At 44.6% G+C, this 21,769-nt stretch overlaps 1 protein-coding gene across 1 annotated transcript in view; it reads right to left on the reverse strand.

Annotated features, from left to right (window-relative positions):
• Positions 1-598: 598 nt before the first annotated feature.
• LOC133423729 (uncharacterized protein K02A2.6-like) overlaps positions 599-21,769 on the reverse strand; it is a 36,565-nt gene continuing 15,394 nt past the window's right edge. The window contains exon 2 of the mRNA XM_061714043.1: positions 599-726. Coding sequence (XP_061570027.1) covers positions 599-726 — 128 coding nt within the window. The remainder of the gene's footprint in view (positions 727-21,769) is intronic.

Below are 21,769 nucleotides of genomic sequence, written 5' to 3' on the forward strand. Positions count from 1 at the left end.
CCCGGTAGGTGAACCCCCGGAACTACCGGTGACGTGCCGCGACCGGCACGTGAAACAAGCGCCCTGTAGGTCCACAGTTGCAAACCACTTCCTCCTGACCAATGCAGAGCATCCGCTGTGGTCAAGCCTCCGGAAGGGCAGGACCTTCACGTATTCGTCGAGGTCCCTCAGGTCCAAGATGGGACGACGTCCGTCGTCTCTCTTGCTGACGAGAAAGTAGCTCAAGTAGAACTCCCGGGCCGCGGCGGGGTCCACCGGCATGATGCCGCTCTTGGCCAGTAGGGTACTGTACTGAGCCCGAGCCAGAATGTTTGCCGGGTCTCTGACGATGGTCATCTCAACCCGGCCGGAGGTAGGAGGCCGGTGTCGGAACTGCAATACGTACCCATGGGCTAGGGAGGAAACCGCCCGGGCCCCGATGAGCAGGCAGCCCAGTAACTGAGCTGCTGCCGGAAAAGTAGCCGACGACCGGCCCCGTGGCCTTAGCGCCGTCTCCCCCGGGCTCTTGACGTCCCGGGGGGGCGACGGTCGGGACCAACGCCCCGACGCTGCTGGGACGGTCCGCGCACAGGGGGGCGAAAGTGACCAGCAGGCTGACTCACAGACCGCTGAAAGCCGCGCCGGCCGCCGTGGGCAGGCGGCCGGGGGCGACGCCCGGGGGCCGGTGAAGGGCCTCCTGGTGTACTGGAAGCTGCCTCACTCCTGTGAAGGTACACCAGCCGCTGCCTGGTCACACCAGCCAGGGCGGTGCGTTCAGAGCTTCCAGGGCGGTCGCCCCAAACAGCTCCCCCGGTTCTGCAGGTGCCTGACGAAGAACCTTACGAGCAGTCCCCGTCAGGGGTGACTGCGCCAGCCAGACATGATGGCGCGTGTGCACCAGGGTGGACATCAGCCGCCCCAGCCCCCTCGTCTGGGAGGCAAAAGCCTGTAGGGATATGTCACACATGTCCCGTGTGGAATCCTCCACCTGTGCATCCTGCAGGGAGGTTGAGAGAGCCAGCAGAAGATGGGAAAGGGTGTTCCCCAGCCGGCCAATGCGGGCCGCTGTGTTATAAGCCTGACAAATATGCCCATCAGTAACCCTACACTGGGTAGAGGGGCCCTTGGGATCTGGCTTCAGAGCCTCATCAGGAGCCACTATCAGCGCTGCAATGGAGGGCTCGATGGGGGGCATGTGGTGGAGACCAGCCACTGCCGCGTCCTCCATCGCCGTCAGAGCGCGGTCATCAGCTGTCAGCCTGGAGAGGGCTGTGACACCTCTCCAGCATGAGTGCAGCTCCCTCAAAATCCGACGAAGGCGGAATGGTGAATTCCACCGGAGAAGGATTGCACCTGTGGAAGGCGCTAGAGGCTAACTCTGCACGCGGTGTATCCAGCTGCAAGTGCGCCAGGGCAGTGCAGAGAACGCTCTCCACGGAGGAACAAGCCGTCCCCTCCCGAGAGCCCTGGGCAGATGAGTGCGAGGAGAACCCCGAGCGCTGTGAGGCCGGGTCCCCTGATGGGAGCGGCTGTTGGAGCGGCTCGCCAAGGCTGCAATGGAGATGGCGTCCTCTGGCAGCGGCGGTGGCGAGCCCAGAGCAAACTTCTGGCATGGCAGGTTCCACCTGGCCAGTACCAGGCTGCAGATTGAGGAGGAGCGCCTTCATCTGCTCCATATCGGCGGCCAAGCGATCTACCTTAGAGGAGAGCTGGCTCGTCATCTGCCGTCGTTTGGGGGCACCCCTCACTCTCTTCGCCGATCGCTTCAGAGAAGACCCCGGCTGGGATGAGGGGAGGCTGGCCGACGGCCTGGTCATCCGCAGGATCCAGGGCGGCCATGCACCCTGGGCATGAACGCTCCATCACAGCAACCGGTGGGAGAGGGAGCGGGCACGCTGCCGTTGCCACGGATGTGCTGGCAGGAGAGGGAAACGGACACGCTGCCGTCACCACGGATGTGCCGGTGGGATAGGGGGGCGGACAAGCTGCCGTCACCACGTAGGTGTCGGTGGGAGAGGGGAGCAAAAACGCTGCCATCACCACAGCGAGAACGCTGCCGTCACCACCAACATGCCGGCGGGAGAGGGGAGCGGCCACGCTACCGTCAGCACAGATGCGTCAGTGGGAGAGGGAGCGGACATGCTGCCGTCACCACGGATGTGCTGGTAGGAGAGACGAGCGGACACGCTGCCGTCCACACGAATGTGTCGGTGGGAGCGGTCACGCTGCCGTCACCACGGATGTGCCGGTGGGAGAGGGGAGCAGACGTGCGGCCGTCACCACGTAGGTGTCGGTGGGAGAGGGGAGCGGAAACGCCGCCGTCACCACAGCGAGCACGCTGCCGTCACCTCCAATATGCCGGCAGGAGAGGGGAGTGGCCACGCTACCGTCAGCACGGATGTGTCAGTGGGAGAGGGGAGCGGAAACGCTGCCGTCACCACAGCGAGCACGCTGCCGTCACCGCCAATGTGCCGGCGGGAGAGGGGAGGGCCACGCTACCGTCAATACGGGTGTGTCAGTGGGAGAGGGGAGGGCCACGCTACTGTCACCACGGCTATGAGAAAAGGCAAAAAAAGGCGTCTTTACTCAAAAAGAAGAGAACAATCCTCTCTTGTTTCTTTCCTTTTTTTTTTTTTCAAAGAAAAAAATAACTGCAAGGAAAAATAATAATGTCACATCAATAAGTGGGAGAGGGAGCGAATGCTGCCGTCACCCTGAACGAGCCGGTGGGAGAGGGAGCGGAAACGCCGCTGTCACCACGGCCGCAAAACAGGCCAAAAAGGCGCTGTTCTTTTCCTTTCTTATATTATAATTTTTCTTTAAAGAAAAAATAATCTGCAAGGAAAAAATAATGTTGTCACATTAATAAAGTGGGAGAGGGAGCGAAACGCTGCCGTCACCACAAATGTGCCGGTGGGAGGGGGGAGCGGACACGCTACCTTCACCACGGCTGTAAGAAAGACAAAAAAAAAGGTGTTTGTGTTGTTTTTTCAAAAGAAAAAAATTAATCCTTTTCTGTCTCCTTTTTTTTTTTCAAAGAAAAAAATAATCTGCAAGGAAAATATAATGTTGTCAAATTAATAAAGTGGGAGAGGGAGCGAAACGCTGCCGTCACCACAAATGTGCCGGTGGGAGAGGGGAGCGGACACGCTGCCTTCACCACGGCTGTAAGAAAGACAAAAAAAAAGGTGTTTGTGTTGTTTTTTTCAAAAGAAAAAAATTATCCTTTTCTGTCTTCTTTTTTTTTTCCTCTTTTTTTTTCAAAGAAAAAAATAATCTGCAAGGAAAAAATAATGTTGTCACATTAATAAAGTGGGTGAGGGAGCGAAACGCTGTCTCCCTGCACAGATTGTTCAGGTGTCAGGCGCAGCTGACAGCTCACCTTCTGTCAGCCGCGCTGGGGGGCGGGGCGGGGAGACGCCGCCGCAACCCGACACAATCAAATATCGCGCCGGCCACAGCTCCTCGGAGGACGAAAAAAAAACGTTACTCCTACCTGAATGGCACGAAGCTGCACCCGGCCGGCGGTGTTAGGGAGGAAAGGAAAAAGCTTCACCAAGCTCCTATTTCCGTCCCGTACTTTAGACGCGCGGAGCGAGAAGATAAAAGGAGTCGATCCCATGCTTGACGCCGGAAGATATACCCCTTCCGGGGGTCATGCAGGGGTCACGAGGGGAGATATCCAGTGCTTACAGCACCGCCTGGCGGTCAGTAGGGACGAAATAGAACTGAAGATGCATAATGCAAACCTGACATTTAAAATGGTTGGCCTGAGTTTCTCTTTAAAACTTAAACAGTTATAAAGAATTACAAACTGTAACAATAAGGCAAACGCACAGCATTGTTTTGTATTTTGTGTCTTTCAAATAAAAGACAATTTTTTCCAGTCATATGTTCCTCATTCAAGGTTGTTAAAAAAATACTGCCATAATATCGTATCGTTATCGTGACCTCAATATCGTGTATCGTACCGTATTGTGAGATTTGTGTATCGTTACACCCCTACCTTGTTCTGACACCCACACACACGCAGATGATCGGAAGTTTGTGTTGATGTTTAGTTAGTTGTTGTTTTTGTGTAGTTTAGCCATCGGAATGTATTTTTTAAGTGTTGTTTTATCATCTTTTAACACTTGTGTAAATAAATTCTAATCAATTTGAATGAGAGAAGTTGTTTGTGCTTATTTCACACATATTTGTCACAACTGCTGGTTGCAAAGGTCTGTGCTCGGACTCCTTCCTTCACTATTATTCTGAAAAATAACTTACCTTGAGACTGATTTTGCTGTTTAGTTATTATTTTCCTGATTATGTCAGGTGGTGCCCCGTTTTGATTAATTCATTTTGATAATTCAAGGTGATAAATAATCTACTTTATTAATTATCAATAATTGTTGAAGGACAATCATTGATAACTCTTTGATAACTAAACCAGCACCCCCTCTGTGGCACAACACTGCTTTATTTGATCATATTTTGTCAGTTCATGACTTTTGGCATTGAATGAACTTTGACTCTGAACATTTTAATTAGAATATTAAAGCTGCAAGCAGCGATGAACGGGTCCTCCACCCTTGTGCACATTCAGGCTGCAGTGGAAGCTTGTATGACTTGCATGTAGATTCTTCAGGCCTGGACATTTAGCGGATGACACCACCCACGACTCTCTATATCAAACCATTCAAAAGTTATGGCAGAAAGTAGGAACTATCAGATATCGACCAATCAATTCAAATCAATTCAATTCAATTCAATTTTATTTGTATAGCGTCTAATACAACAGAAGTTGTCTCCAGACGCTTTCCAGAGACCCAGAACATGAACTCTGAGCAATTATTACATAAACAATGGCCGGTAAAAACTCCCCTAGTGGGAGAAAACCTGGGACCTATTATGAAAAACACGTTTTAACATATATGTGGTCTCCCCTCAGACTGCAACTCAGAGAAGGAGGAAAGCAACCAAATTCTACAGCCGCCCGGATGAGCCGTCCAGTGTCATGTGGCTTCTACGAGCCATTCAGATTCTGCTCCCCTTACGCAACGACGGGAGCAATTTCCAGAGGTCGGCCTCCGCTGCTGAAACCACGCCCACAACTAACTCCGCCGGGACAAGAACTCCGCCATTGTTCCGAAGCGGTGAATCGTGTGGCTGTTTGAACAACGAGGGACAGTAAAAATGAGGTTTTGCATCGACACTTATCCTCATAAAAGGATCAGTACCAACAGTACGGACCCGGCAACTGCACACGAGTCATCGGTAAGTGACGTTATTTTACAACTTGGTGTATATAAACAGTGTATGGTGTATATAAATGGTGTATATAATGTTTACAAATGTTGTTTTATTTATTTTTTTAACAATAAAGTTGTCATTTGTGAACGTTCCGTGTTGTGATTTCTTTACAGTTAACATGATTCATTTGTCTTGTAACATAAGAAGTGAAATGATGAGGAATCTGAGTAAATAACTGTGGTGTACCTGTTTAGAATTCAATTAAATCTTCCTGTGTGAATTAGTGTGGGGGGGGGCAAAAAGGCCCTCCTTTCGTCGGAAAAATAACAAGAAAAAAAAAAAAATTCGCACTGTCAGTGCTCGGGCCCTAATACCTGGAGTGGCTGCTTTGTTGCGATTCTTGACAATTCAATTCAATTCAATTCAATTTTATTTATATAGCGTCTAATACAACAGATGTTGTCTCTAGACGCTTTCCAGAGATCCAGAACATGAACATAAACATAAACATAAACATAAACCCCCGAGCAATTATTATATAAACAATGGCAGGTAAAAACTCCCTTAGTGGGAGAAAAGCCTTAAGCCAAACAGTGGCAAGGAAAAACTCCCCTTTAGGAGGGAAGAGACCTTGAGCAGGACCAGGCTCATAAGGGGGGACCCTCCTGCCGAAGGCCAGACTGGGGGAGTCAGGGACGTTGACAGCAGACAGCAGGCAGGTGGAAGCAGCAGCGGGATGACCAGAGGTGGGGGGGGGGGGGGGGCGTCAGCAGCACACAACAGTCATGTGGAAGCAGCAGCGGGATGACCAGAGGGGGGGGGGGGCGTCAGCAGCACACAACAGTCATGTGGAAGGAGTAGCGGGATGACCAGAGGGGGGGGCGGTGCAGGCAGGCGGAAGCAGCAACAGCAGACATCCACGTAGGCAGGTGGAAGAAGCAATGGGATGACCAGAGGGGGGGGGAGGGCCGGGAACACAGGCCAGAACGCCGCTCCTGAGGCTCCGGCCTGCAAACATACACAAAAGAGAAAAAAGGGGGGCCGGCACAAGAAACTACAGGAACGATGGACAAAAATGATAGCTATGAGATATTTATAATAAATAAAAATGGTAATGGAGAAGAGAGGCAGGGAAAAGGAGAGGAGAAGAAGGGTGAGAGGCACCGCCCAGCGGATCATGTCGGTGCCCCCCTGCAGCATAAGCCTATAGCAGCATATCTACCGCGAAGCTATATTTGAGACTAACTATTATAGTTTTGTTCTATAGCTGCGACTATGACTACTGACTCTAACACACTAAAGTTTACACTACCTAGAGATTTACCAACACCAGCTAGAGGTTTACTAAACACTAACTATAAGCTTTACTAAACAGAAAGGTTTAAGTTTAGTTTTAAAGGTGGAGGTGGTGTCAGCCTCCTTAACCCAGATTGGAAGTTGGTTCCAAAGTAATGGTGCCTGATAGCAGAACGCCCGCCCTCCAAATCTACATTTAGATACTCTAGGAACTACGAGTAAACCTGCACCCTGGGAGCGGAGAGCTCGGCCAGGAACATAAGGCACTATCAAATCTTGTAAATACTGCGGAGCTAAGCCGTTTTGGGCTTTATATGCAAGTAATAAAATTTTAAATTGAATTCTGAATTTTACAGGTAGCCAATGGAGCGACGCTAACACTGGAGAGACGTGGTCTCTCCTGCTAATTCCTGTCAGTACTCGTGCTGCTGCATTCTGGATCAGCTGGAGCCTATTCAGCAAATTACTTGGACATCCTGCTAACAACACATTACAGTAATCCAGTCTAGAAGATACAAACGCATGAACTAGTTTTTCTGCATCCCTCTGCGAGAGGATTTTCCTAATTTTTGCAATATTACGGAGATGGAAAAACGCTATTTTACAAACCTGATTAACATATGGTTTAAACGACAAATCCTGATCGAAAACAACACCAAGGTTTCTCACAGTTGCACTGGAAGCCATCGCAACACCATCTAATCCCTTCCTAAGATGCTCTGGACCAAGAATGATAACCTCTGTTTTATCTGAATTTAGAAGCAAGAAATTTCTGGACATCCAGTCCTTGATGTCCCTAAGACATGCCTGAAGTTTAACTAACGGTTCTGTTTCATCCGGCTTCATAGACAAGTAGAGCTGCGTATCATCAGCATAACAACGAAAGTGTATGCCGTGATTCTGGATTATACTTCCCAAGGGCTGCATGTATAAACTAAACAAGATTGGCCCTAGCACTGAACCCTGCGGAACACCATAACAGACCCTCGACTGTTCTGAAGAAACCTCATGTACATGAACAAACTGGAACCTGTCAGATAGATATGATTTAAACCAACGTAGAGATGTCCCTTTAATCCCAACAACATGCTCTAACCTGTGCAGTAAAATGCCATGATCAACAGTGTCAAAAGCAGCACTGAGGTCCAGTAGAACCAGTATGGACACTAGTCCCTTATCTGAGGCCATAAGGAGGTAATTCGTGACTCGAACCAGTGCTGTCTCTGTGCTATGATGCATTCTGAACCCTGACTGAAAGACTTCAAACAGATCATTTCTATACAAATAGTCACATAACTGGCTTGAAACTGCCTTTTCCAGAATTTTAGATACAAATGGAAGGTTAGAAATTGGCCTATAATTAGCTAAGGTGTCTGGGTCAAGGGAAGGTTTTTTAAGTAAAGGTTTAATTACTGCCAATTTGAAAACCTGTGGTACATATCCTAAGCTTAGGGATAGGTTGATTTGGTCCAGTATTGTCACACCAATAAGAGAAAAAACATTTTTGAATAGTCGAGTCGGGATGGGGTCTAACATACATGTGGTAGACTTAGCTCTATTAACGAGTGAAGTCAGCTCAGGGAGGTCTATAGGATCAAAACAGTCTAGAGACAAGTCAGAGCCTAGGGAAGTCGCTAAAGCTGAAGAAACGCCCACAACCGGCTGGTTGATTTCTTCTCTAATTCTCGTGATTTTACTGTTAAAGAAGCTCATAAAGTCCTCACTACTGAGAGCTGCAGGAATACACGGCTCCACAGAGCTGTGACTCTTTGTCAGCCTGGCTACAGTGCTGAACAGAAAACGTGGGTTACTTTTGTTATCCTCTATCAACGTTGAATAATAAGCTGTTCTTGCTTTGCGAATGGCTTTTTTATATACTATTAGAATATCTTTCCATTCACGATAAGAGTCTACAGACTTACAAGAGTGCCACTTCCTTTCTATTTTACGCACTCTTTGTTTCAACATGCGGATATCTGAATTGTACCAAGACACCAGGCTGTTGTTCAAAAGTCTTGTCATCACGGTGCATGCAGATACATTTACGCCCCAGCTGCCTTTGTTGAGCACCTTTACACTTGTGAGGACATGGATCTTTGCAAAGAACCAGTCCTGGCTCTTAATAGACAATTTCAGATGTCCTGAGGTTTTCTTCCCTGCATTTAAACTTCTTTTTGGAGAAATTGGTAATGCAGGAAATGTTTCTTTTTTTTTCAGATGCAGTATTTTTTGGCAGCAGTATCTTTATGTGTGAGACCATTTTGATGCTAGGTACTCATGGCTGCACAGATCTCCTTGCACACTTGTTTGTGTGTGTGCCTGCTTTTTCCCTCACCTCCCTTAATCAAAGCCAGAACAGAAGCATTTCACCAAACACTGATCTAAATACTTAAAGCTCCTGAGTAAAACCCCATGGATGGGGATTATTACTGATCCGGATGGATTTATCACAAATTGCCACCCTCCATGCTGACTTCACTCATGATTCTGATCAGGATTTATTACGAATCAGTATCAAGCAGCAGGTTTAAACAGAAAACACATGCACCGTTCTTGGATTTCAAATCAAGACATGTTTAGGTCTTTTGATCATTATCAGAGGTTATTATGTTACAGACGGAACTGAAGAACTCAACAAATGCAGGGTAGATTATTTTGACTTGTGTCGAATTCACTTTATATTGGAAGAGCTTCAGTCGCAGTGCAATTTAACCTTCAGCAAGGCTTGGCAAACTGTAGCAGAGATCAAGCCCCACATTAAAACCATAATGCTCTAATCTTTCCATCATTTTAGCCTTTCAGAAAACTACATAGTATGTTCCACCTGGACGAGCGTGATCATGATCAGACTGATGGGTTCCATGTTTCTGCTGTCTGTTCTCAGAGCGTGGCCCTTTTCAAACCCACATAAGTCAGTCACCAATAGGAGTTACAGTAAATAGGAGTTACAGTAAGCGCTCCTGGTTATTAAAGCTTTCTTACGGGCCAAAACTGAACTACGCTGTAGACTTTGAGAACATCTGGCAGCTTTCAGAAATTTGGGTCCTTTTTTCTGTAGCTGGAGATGTTTTCCCGAAGACCCGACTTGACCTAGAAAAGTTTCTTTGTCAGCGTAACAACAGACTCAAAGCAGCAGAGAGAAACGTAGGGAATTTAATATCATCTGAAATTTCTCTTGGGAGTCAAACTAGAGTTCTTCATACTTCTCACCCCGCGTGACATGGACAAAAGTACCGTGATTTTAACCGATTAAAACCATACAGGACTGTCTCAGAAAATTAGAATATTGTGATAAAGTCCTTTATTTTCAGTAATGCAAAAATGTCATACATTCTGGATTCATTACAAATCAACTGAAATATTGCAAGCGTTTTATTATTTTAATATTGCTGATCATGGCTTACAGCTTAAGAAAACTCAAATATCCTATCTCAAAAAATTAGAATATTCTGGGAATCTTAATCTTAAACTGTAAGCCCCCGTTTTACCTGCCATTGTTTATGTAATAACTGCTCAGGGGTTTATGTTTATGTTCATGTTCTGGGTCTCTGGAAAGCGTCTAAAGACCAGAGGTGTCTTCAGTATTCACATTCATTACTCAGGTAGAAGTATAGATACTAGAGTTTAAAAATACTCCTGTACAAGTTGAAGTATCAACTCAAGTTTTTTACTCAAGTAAAAGTATAAAAGTACTGGTTTCAAAACTACTTAAAGTATAAAAGTAAAAGTAAGGTAAGGGAAAAAAAGCCATTAAGGACAAAAGCCATTGAAAATGAAGCATCTTAGTATAATGCAAATATATTAAAGAACCATATATGTGTACTATTGAGCATTAACATGTGTTTCAGAGAGCAGGAGATATGATGACTAGTTGCCTATAAGTATTGTAATGGTGCAAAAAGTCAAACTTCAGAGGCATGTTATCATTTATCCTAACCTTTATTGGAATGTACATCCAAGTTTAGTTGCAGGAATCTGAGGGAACGGATGTAAGAACAAAACTGGACAAGAACATCTGTGCCACAACTACAACCAAATTCACTCTATCCAGGTTTTGCGCAATTAAACTGGATAGTTTTTTTTTTAAAGGCCGAAATGAAATAGAGTAACGAGGCTGTTTTTAAAATGTAAGGAGTAAAAAGTACATATAATTGCGTTAAAATGGAAGGAGTAAAAGTAAAAAGTCATCTGAAAAATAATTACTCCAGTGAAGTATAGATAACCAAAATTTCTACTTAAGTAAGGTAACAAAGTATTTGTACTTCGTTACTTGACACCTCTGCTAGAGACAACATCTGTCGTATTAGACGCTATATAAATAAAATTGAATTGAATTGAATTAAAAACTCCCATAGTGGGAGAAAAGCCTTAAGCCAAACAGTGGCAAGGAAAACTCCCCTTTAGAAACCTTGAGCAGGACCTGGATCATAAGGGGGGACCCTCCTGCCGAGGGCCAGAATGGGGGGTCGGGGACGTCAACAGCACACAGCAGGCAGGTGGAAGCAGCAACGGGATGACCAGGGGCGGGGACCGCAGCCCAGCATGCAGCTCCCGAAGCTCCGGCCCAATCAGCAAACCCCAGGTTAGGTGCAGGGTCGGGGAAAGGTTGAGAAGGGGCAGGGCCAGGGAGAGGAGTCTTGACGGACAAATCTCGCCTGACCGGCCGTTACCCTGCCCCTCTCACTCCCACGCTGCAGGTTCCGGTGTTGTGCATTCAGAGATGCTCTTCGCCACCAGATTCAGATGACTTTATTGTGGGGAAGGTGGCTCAGTTGGTAGAGCGTTCGCCCATGAACCTGAAGGTCAGTGGTTCCAACACTAGTTCCTCCTGTGTCCACCAAAGTGTCCTTGGGCAAGACACTGAATCCCCTGGTTGCTCCCGGTTGTCAGGCCAGCGCCGTTGTATGGCAGCTCCGCCGACAACCGGTGTGTGAATGTGTGCGTGTGTGGGTGAATGTCTACAGTGTAAAGCGCTTTGGGGCTGTAGGAGTACAGCTGGAAACCGTGTAAGTGTAAGCCATTTACCATTTACCATTTATTAATCCCTTTGGGATTTTTTTCCCAGCTTCAATAGGGTCTTCCCACCCTCAGTGCTCGGGCCCTTTTAAAGGTTAAGAGATTGCTGATGTAGGGCACATTTTCTTGAGGCTGCTTGAAGAGTTATAGGTGTTTTGCTGACTGGGAATAAAATACTTTTATTGCAGACACAAAGATATTCCCTGAGCTTCGCTCAGATTGGACAGTGTTTAGGTTCACAGTTGACATTTTAAATGTGAAAGCCTCTGGGATGCATTCAACAGGTGCCTTCAAATCTGCTCCTCATATAAATATATGACTGAAATAAAAAGTGTATAGAGCAGCTGAAAATCATTTAACAAGTGTCATTTTCACATTAAGGCTGACTGGAACAGCAAGTCACAACCACATAAGTACACTTTCTGTGACTTTCTCAGCATGATTCAGGCAATTACTCATGGCTCACACGTGTGTGTTGTGATTGTGTGTGTTCTCTGCTCATGTTGTTTGTCTGGTCGTCTGTGGGTGTGTGGGTGTGTGCAAGTGTGTGTGTGCAAGTGTGTGTGTGCAAGTGTGTGTGTGTGTGTGTGTGTGTGTGTGTGTGTGTGTGTGTGTGTGTGTGTGTGTGTGTGTGTGTGTGTGTGTGTGTGTGTGTGTGTGTGTGTGTGTGTGTGTGTGTGTGTGTGTGTGTGTGTGTGTGATGATGTGGTGTGTGGGCTGTACTTGAGGTAAGGATGGGCATGTCCAAGAACAGCCTGTATGACTCTGTGTGTGTGACAGGTCAGCTACATAACAGCAACACAATGAAAATGTAAATGTAAATGAATGGTAACTGAACAGTAAATGAACATGTAAATTAACGTGTAAATAAACAGAAAATGAACAGTACATGAACATGTAAATTAACAGTCAATGAACATGTAAGTGAACAGTAAGTGAACATGTAAATGAACAGTCAATTCCATTAACTCCTATATCTTCCCCTTTAAAATCCATTAAAAGTTTCCAGAGTTGAAAATCAGCAGACTTTCGAAAGTGTAATCCCCTGGGTCTGCTGGTTGGAGGTGGGACAAATGTTCTGGTTGTATATGTATACTATGTATAATGTATAATATTTATAATTGCTCTGCTAATAACAAGTATAATTTTTTTGATAAAGTAAAGCTTGCTGTTTTATCTTTTTCTTATTTTTATTTTCAAGCAAAATTGAAATAGAAACAGGGGGTAGGACCCAATAAGTTTTTTACTTCTTCCTACTCCTTTTCGGGCATGAAGGTTTATTTCCCCTTGATTTTGTTTAATGACTGTTTATTTGTATTCTTTTTTGTTTTGTGTAATTGTTTTTTTTTTGTTTTTTGTTTTTTTCAATCAATCAATCAATCAATCAATCAATCAATCAATCAATCAATCAATCAATCAATCAATCAATCAATCAATCAATCAATAGATCCATGTACACCCAAGCCGGCAGCGTTATAGATCTATGTGTTCTGTAAGTGAGCCATTACGCCTGTATTTGTAGTAGGTACTACGTTCATATATCATACGTCCATCTTCAAATGGTATGGAGTGGTGAATAGCACCAGATTGATTATTTATCGTGACAAGGTGTGTAACAAATTGCTGAGGAAGAATATAAATTGCGTGGTGACAGCCGTGCGTAATGCTGCACCATGGATGCGCTGGCACTGCTTGAAGATCACGTAAATGGATCAGGATGGAGAGAGTATTTAGGGACCATGAAGATTCCCTGGCCCATGATGATGACTGGCTAATAAGCCGATTGTGATTCCCTAGAGCAGAGTCTTGGATCTCTGTGCTGAACTGGTCCAGTGTTAGACAGACCGACCCGCCGGAATCGCGCCATCTCGGTGCACATAAAGGTGCTGACCACTCTTGGTTTTCTGGCAACGTTTGTGCAACAAGTAGCGGGCTGTCCAGTTATCAGAGGGTTATTAATAATTTTATTCAACAATTATTAATAATTAATAAATTCGACTATTTATCAAATTGAATTATCAAAATGATATAATCCTCGTGGGGCACCACCTGGTTTCCCAGGAAAATGATAACTTTTAACAGCAGAAATCAGTCTCCAGAGCAATTATTATGCATAGTATAATTGAAGAGTGAAATTTGAGCGTAGCTTCGGCAACCAACCTTGGCGGCAAATATGGGTAAAATAAACGAAGACGACTTCTTTCAATCAGAAATGTCACACAATCACACCAGTGTCAAGCAGTTGGTAAACAACACTTTGGATAAATTCTGATGGTTCAATTACATAAACAGAGACAAGAAATCGTATAAAGTGGATCTTCTAACCCTCCGGGTGGGTACTGGTGTGTGTGTGTGTGTGTGTGTGTGTGTGTGTGTGTGTGTGTGTGTGTGTGTGTGTGTGTGTGTGTGTGTGTGTGTGTGTGTGTGTGTGTGTGTGTGTGTGTGTGTGTGTGTGTGTGTGTGTGTAGACATACGTCTAGACCAGGGGTGGGCATTCCTGGTCCTCGAGGGCCAGGTTTTTAGATGTTTCCTTTGTATCACCATGATACAAGTGACTGTGTCGTTAACAGAATTGTGCAGACCTTGATGACAAGCTGATGACGATGATTAATTAGAATCAGCCGTGTTAGAGCAGGGCCACGTTTACACATAGCCGGGTATTTACAAAAACAGATATTTCCCCCTCTACGTTTTGAAAAATACCATAATTTCATGGAACCTGCATAAATAGCTGTTAAGGTGCTATGAGCAGCAAAACCTACAGGGGGCAGTGTAACGAGAAGATAAAGTCATGCTAGCCAATCAGAATCCTGGAAAAAAACATCAACAAATGACACGAGTAACTTCCAGTTACTTCCAAGATGAACCAGAGTCTTTGGTTTGGAGTGACAGAGAAGTGGAGTTACTTTTAAGTGTGACGTTAGAATATAAAACAGGTAAAATACAAGAAGATATTGACGGTGGCCAAACTAATTGTAAACGCAGGTGTCACTCATGACGCTGGTGACGTTTCTGTCTCATAATGTGACGTTCTGAATCTTAAATGTCCGTTTCTCTCCGTTTACAAGCAAACGTGAAGACAGAGGTTTTAAAAATCTCCACTTTGGCTGGAGTTTTCAGAAATGATGGTTTTTGGTGACTTTGAGCTTCGTTTTCGTGTAAACGAACGGCCAAAACGCATGAAAACACCACTGTTTTTCTTCTACGTGTAAACAGGGCCTAAAACATGCAGGACAGCGGCCCCAGAGAACCAGGAATGCCTACCCCTGGTCTTTACTCTATACTGAATGGTGCACATGTAATCTGTGTACACCAGGGGTCCCCAGGACCAGGGTTGAACACCCCTGGGGTCCGTTTCACAAAGCTGGTTCAACAAACTCTGAGTCTAATCCTGAACTCTTAGTTGATCTACTCTGAGATCGGAAACTCTGAGTTTTGGGTTCCAGAACAGCAGATTTGAGGTAATTTACTCAACTCTAAGTAGTTTCACCTGGAGTTAAGCAAGCGCGTGAGGGAAATAAAAAGCCATCATCAGTAGAGCGCTGATACAAGGATTCACCATGGCAACCGGCGACAACAAAAGAGCGACATACTTATTATTTTTATTTTAAACTTTATTTATCATTTCAATTTACAAAATCCCTTTGAGGAAACGTTAGTTTGCATCTGAAGATCCACATACTTCACGCCGTGTCCTTTTTCACCCGAATGGAATTAGAGATTTTAATGCGCGCATACGGCGAATTTGAACATGTTTTTCGAAAAAAGAGTAACACCGCAGCACAGAATATAATATAAAATTAATTTAACAGATCTCTACATCATTCACCTGCAATCCTGTGGAACCCCTTGATGGCTTGGACAGGTTTATGATAATAGGCTTGCCACCCGTCCCTTGAAATACGGAATTGTTCCGTAATTGGGAATTAAAAGTAGCGTTCCGTATTGAACCAATACAGACACATATTATGCCAGGGTTCTCCAACCCTGGTCCTGGAGAGCACCTATCCAGCATGTTTTAGATCTTTCCCTGCTTCAGAACACCATGATACAAGGAGCTGTGTCAGCAACAGAACTGTCCGGACCTTGATGACAAGTTAATGACGACCATTGATTAGAATCAGGTGTGTTCATGCAGGGAGACACCTAAAACATGCTGGATAGGTGGATCCAGGACTGGAGTAGGAGACCCCTGTATTATGCTCTTATTTATTCATGTAATAATATACAGGTGGAGGTCGGAAAATTTGGATATATTGCAAAACTTAATTCGTAGTAAATTCAACTTAAGGTGAAACAAATATTATTTCCCACTACATGCAAAGTGAGATATTTCTAGCCTTTATTTGTTATAATTTTGATGATTAGCCTATGGCTCACAGTTTATGAAAACCCCAAATAAAAAATCTCAAAAAATTAGAATATATTATGAAATCATTAAACAATTCAGTCATCAAAATTATAACAAATAAAGGATTAACATATATTGCTTTGCCTGTAATGAGACTATGTATAATATACATGTATTAAGCGGTCTGATAACCATCTCCCGACGAATATTTAATTCTCTGCGCATTAATGCTGCACCTTCATCAATTGTGTCTTCATCAAAAGGACATGCCGTGTTCGTGACAATGGACTTCTAATATATATACACTGACTCTGTTTTTAATGACAAACGACAGAACTTCGCCAAAACTCGCCTGCTGACTGAATGAATGAGGAAATCAAATGTGCGTGCGGCTCTGAAAGAGGCGGAGACGCAGAAAAAAACTCCAGGTTTCACGATATAAACCTGGTCCCGACCAGGTTAGGTTCAGAGAGTCTGTTACTACGGTAACTGACCGAGAGCTTAAGTTACCTCTCTTTGTGAAACGGGCTAGAATTACTCCTCTTTCTCTGGTTTGAGTTACCTCCCTTTGTGAAACGGAAAACTCAGAGTTTCCCTCATTTCAGGGTTAACAGACTCCGAGTTTTCACTAAACCTGCTTTGTGAAACGGACCCCTGGTGTACACCAAAACAAACACACACATGCAGAGCTGTCTGGGAGATTTGCGAGGCCCTGTGCGAAACGGCCGGGGGGGGCCCTTGCGTGAAATTTTGGGGTTTTTTTTGGGTCGGATCGGGTGTCTATATGCGCAATTTTAACTCTCCAATTAGCAAAATACTGGATACCTTCCCCTGCCTCATCATCATTTGGGCTTGCTTCGACGCGGGGCCCCGCGGCTGCTTGAGACCCGGTCGGATCGGTGATTTTTGTATCAAATTTATCAAACAAGCCTTTCAGAGAGGCATTAAACTCTTCCATTTTATTTAGTTTTTTTCTTTTTTCATTCCCTGATGGAAATTTCCTGAATCTGTCTCGTTCTCTCGACATTGTGTGACAGTTTGTTCCAACTCCACCTGTCTGGATCAGAGCAGCTTGTGTCTGCGCTTGGTCTGATCAGTTGTATTGAAAAACAGACACGCGCATCATTGCACATATATTTATTGATATGCACAGACTAGTACACATTTAGGTCTGTAATGGAACGTGACTGTTGATATTTATAAGGGAAAAAAGGAAAAAAAAACGAAAAGAAAAACGGAGAGGAAAAAAAATAATAATGACCCAAAGCGCAACGCCCTTGGGGCGCGAGGCCCCGTGCAGTCGCACGGTTCGCACACCCCTTGCAGCGGCCCTGCACACATGCAAACAGATGGCTAGACAGAGCATGTGGTCTCTGCCAAAACAACTACAAATATTGAAAGTCACATGGAAGGATATATAATTGGATAGATTTTCAATAAATATTGAAAATGAGGCTCTACAAAATAAAAGTCTCAGTTTCTTGAGTCTGCTCCACCCTGCAGAGCAAAGCTGAGTTCAGTCACATTCCTCCCGTTCTGCACATTCCTCTGCTTGGAAAAAGACCTTAGACCAGCTAGGACATGTGTGCACTGAGATGTTTATTACGATCACACAGCAGAGAGGAAAGCAATCTGCTTATTTTGGTGTTTACTGTGGAATTAAAGGAAAATGTGAAGCAAAAAAAATAATAAATTAAATTAAATGTTGCTGCTTTTATGTTGGTGGTTTTTACTGCCTTGAAGCTGACTTGCAGGGAGAATAAAATGTCATTCTTCACATGCTTCTGACAGTTTCATAAAGTGAGCTGGCATCATGGAACCTAAGTTCAAGACCTGCACAGCAATCATGACATCAACGCTGTGGATATAAAACGTTTACCAAGTTAAATAACACCTTTGTGAAGGACACAACCCAAAAGACTTTCCGTATTGCCTGTTGAGAAGCACATTTTGATTTTTATTACATATCCGTCTTTTTCAGCTATATGTTGACATCCCCTCTGACAAGCCGGGTTCAGTTTACCTCATATTTTAAACTGACTCCCGGTCTACAGTCTTTTTTACTCTTTTTTCAGTACAAGGGATTTATGCAGCAGGAGATTTATAAAATAATCTTCTGGTCCCCACCAGAGTTTAAAACCCAATCACATATGGATGGTTTAGCCAGTTTAGGCTGAATTATCAAAATTTCTCTAAAAAGTTAGTTTAAAGGTAGTGTCCTTGATTTTGGAGAGCTAGCAAGATTTGAAAGTGGCACCTCCTCTAAGCCCCGCCGCCTCCTCCCCCTCCCAGCTTAAATCATGTAAAAACTCCAACCAATCTGTTTCATTCGGTCCGAATGAAACGGATTGGTCCAGGACCAGAGGCTTGGCAGGGGGGGAAAGAACCAATCAGATGCCTTCATGCCGCCCAACCCCTGCAGCAGCAGCAGCCCGCGGAGACCCGTGCAGCCGCAATGAAGCGCCGCAGCAGCTCCGGCTCGGAAGCAGTATGGGGGTCCGTGGGGATGGAGGGGTCTCCATCCCGGCGAGAGCGGAGAGTAGGTGGCAGTGCGCTGCAGGCTCTAGAGCCACGGCTACGCCGTAGGGTACGCTGTAGCCTACGGCGTCTACGGCGTAGGCTACGGCGTAGGCTATGGCGTAGGCTACGGCGTAGGCTACGGCGTAGGCTACGGCGTACCCTACGGCGTAGACAGCGTAGGCTACGGCGTAGACGGCGTAGCTGTGGCTCTAGAGCCTGCAGCGCACCGCCACCCACTCTCCACTCTCGCCGGGATGGAGACGCAGGTGGGCAGGACGCACGTTTGGGTGGGCACAGCCCCCCCTAAAACCGGCCTCGCTTACAGGTGAATGAGACATGGGGTAGTTTTATTGAAAATGTGCTGTCCAAAATGTCCTGGAAAACTCGACTCCTGCAAATGCGCGTTCCCCAAAGTTTGTGGGGGCGTGGCTTTGGACGAAGCGCTGACGGGAGGGGGAGGGGGGGCAGGGCTTAGAGAAGGCGCCACTTTCAAACCTTGCTAGCTTTCCAACATCAAGGACACTACCTTTAAGCTGAAGTATTCTTTTTTTTTTTTTTTCAACTTTGGCCGTGCACAGAGCGTATTCATAACGAGTTGGACATATTTACAACGTATTGGTTTCGTAGAACGTTCATAGAACGTTTCAATAGCCTACAGATTACTTCTACCAATTAATGCTTTGCGTGTAGCCAGCAATAAACTAAATTAAAGCTGCAAGCAGCGATGAACGGGCCCTCACACCCTTGTGCACGTTCAGGCTGCAGTGGAAGCTTGTATGACTTGCATGTAGATTCTTCAGGCCTGGACATTTAGCGGATGACACCACCCACGACTCTCTATATCAAACCATTCAAAAGTTATGGCAGAAAGAAGGAAATATCAGATATCGACCAATCAGATGAAGGGGTGGGGCTAATTTACACCAAAGGAGTCAAAACCGAGTCAGATGACACCACCCACGAGTCTTTATGTCAAACCATTCAAAAGTTATGGCAGAAAGTAGGAAGGAGAAAAGTAAGGCCTATCGTCACAGGATCGAGACGCACATTTTGATGTATAACACACCTGGGTGCACGTTACGGTTCGGGCCACATTAACGGCCGAAGAAATGGCATAAATTGCGCCAAAATTACACGATTAATTCAAAAAGCAAAACAAAACACTCAGTGAAGCCCCTGACATCCACTGAGACCCAACCTTTGGTGGCATCAAATCCTCTCTTAGCTAGTTCTGGGATATCAGATTTCTTCACGACTAACCTCCTGTTGCACAAAATGGACTTTCCATCATCACTCAAGGAATACTTGTCCCTATTTCTCCATACTCTGACCGAAGCGGACCGTTGAGTTTACGTCCTGTGTGCAACCGGGACATCAAATTCCCCCTTGAGTATCTTAAGTATAGTACTGTAGGTCTCATCATCCATTGGGCGTACGCTTTGTCCAGCACATATCATACAGAGTGTAGACAGTAGAATCAACGTTATGCGGAGATTCAAATTCAACCTGCGAGAACACAAATATGATTTGGTATAAATCTTTTATTCTTAGGCAGTAGTGCAATGTGCAATGCAACAAGCACTTTATATTTCTGTACAGCTGAGTTCTCTCAGTATAATAAAATGACCATTGTTCGTATTTAATTATTGTAATATGTATTGAGAATTGTGCAATTAAAATAGCACTTTATATCTAGTGTGCAATTGAGCAAGTTGCAATATAATACGCACTCAACACGTATCTTTGTGTGTTTTATTAATAATGTGATTTCTATATTAAAAACCAACCTGCCAATGGGACTAGAGATGGAAATTAGCCATACGGCTATAATCCCACATGTTCACATGAATATGTGCATCAGCATGTCCCATTTTTTCAAAAATAAATCAATTTACAAATCTACAAATGTCTTACATATAGTACCTTTAAGACTGGCAGCAGTCAGTCTGTGACCATCGCTGTCTATGGTCCTGAAGGCTCAGACAGGTCACAGCCTAGAAGCTCCTACAATAAAACACATAAGATTTCTGAGCATTTACACCTCTGACCACAACGGTCATATAGACCACAACTGTAATACAAAGTATTACAATATCAAACTACATTTTGTGAAAACAAACTAAATGCTGATGTTGTAAATAGTACAGGCTATAAACATTAAGCATAACATCTTAAAACAACATAAACATCTAAAATGATCCTTACTAATAACAATTAATGAATTATAATGTTTTCAAACATTATAACTGAGGGGATCCTAGCGTGCTGCATAAGAGAGAAAAATGTAACATCGACATGTTTGACAATCTAGCGGACTGAATGTTTAAGGTAGATTTCAACAAATCCATTGATACCAAATACATCATGCTGGCTGACCGGGTAAGGAGTGAAAAGTTGTTGCAAAGTTGAACTGTTTTACCGTGAAGTGACTATCGACTTCATTTTAAGCTGGCATGTGGTGCAGCTAATTATGGTGGAGTATCATGCTACATAAGAGGAAAAAAATACAAGGGTGACACTTTTGACAATATAGCACACTGAGCTTTAAAACCACCGTGAAACCATCATATATCTTGAGATTTCAATGAATTAATCGATACATCATGCTGACTTACTGGGAAAGGGGTGAAAAGTTGTAGCCTGTTTTACCGCGAAGTGACCATTGCCTGTGCGTCTTCTTTGTTCTGATTGGCAGAGTGTTGGTGCACACCCATACATTCATCTATTTGCAGCAACAACTCATTAACAATTACATCACACTTAATTGAAAGGCCGTTTATTTAAAATAAGGTAAAATAATGTAACATTGGGAAATTTTCTGGTACTTACCGTAGCCTACATGGCAATTCTCACTTTCCTGCATTCACATAAGGTAGATTAATTTAAGTTCACCAGTCATTATTTATTTGCAAGCCTTTAATTGTCAGTGTTCAGACAGTCTTGGCCCATGTTACTATCAAAAACAACACGGACCAGTCTTAAATCTTGACAAATGTTTTTATTAGGCCTACTTCAAAGAATGGACTACCTATTCAAGTTTTTGGCTTTTGATATGCAGACATTAAATGGTACAAACATTGGCTCATAAGCCACCAGCATAGGCTCGTAGCCATAGCCCTTAAAATCATATGAGCATGAATGAGCTGTGTGTGTGTGTGTGCGTGTGCGTGTGCGTGCGTGTGCGTGCGTGTGCGTGTGCGGCAAAGGAAATTCAGTATTACGTTTGCAGTAGACAAATTTTATTAGGTTTGTGGGAAATGTATTACATTTGCGGGATTATTACATTCAAAGCTGCAGATTTGTATTACGTTTGTGGTTTATTACGTTTGTGGGCTGTTATTACGTTTGCGGGTGTAACAAGACCTTCCCGGT

The sequence above is a fragment of the Cololabis saira genome, chromosome 22, assembly GCF_033807715.1.
Source record: "Cololabis saira isolate AMF1-May2022 chromosome 22, fColSai1.1, whole genome shotgun sequence".
In the NCBI taxonomy this organism is placed as follows: Eukaryota; Metazoa; Chordata; class Actinopteri; order Beloniformes; family Belonidae; genus Cololabis; species Cololabis saira.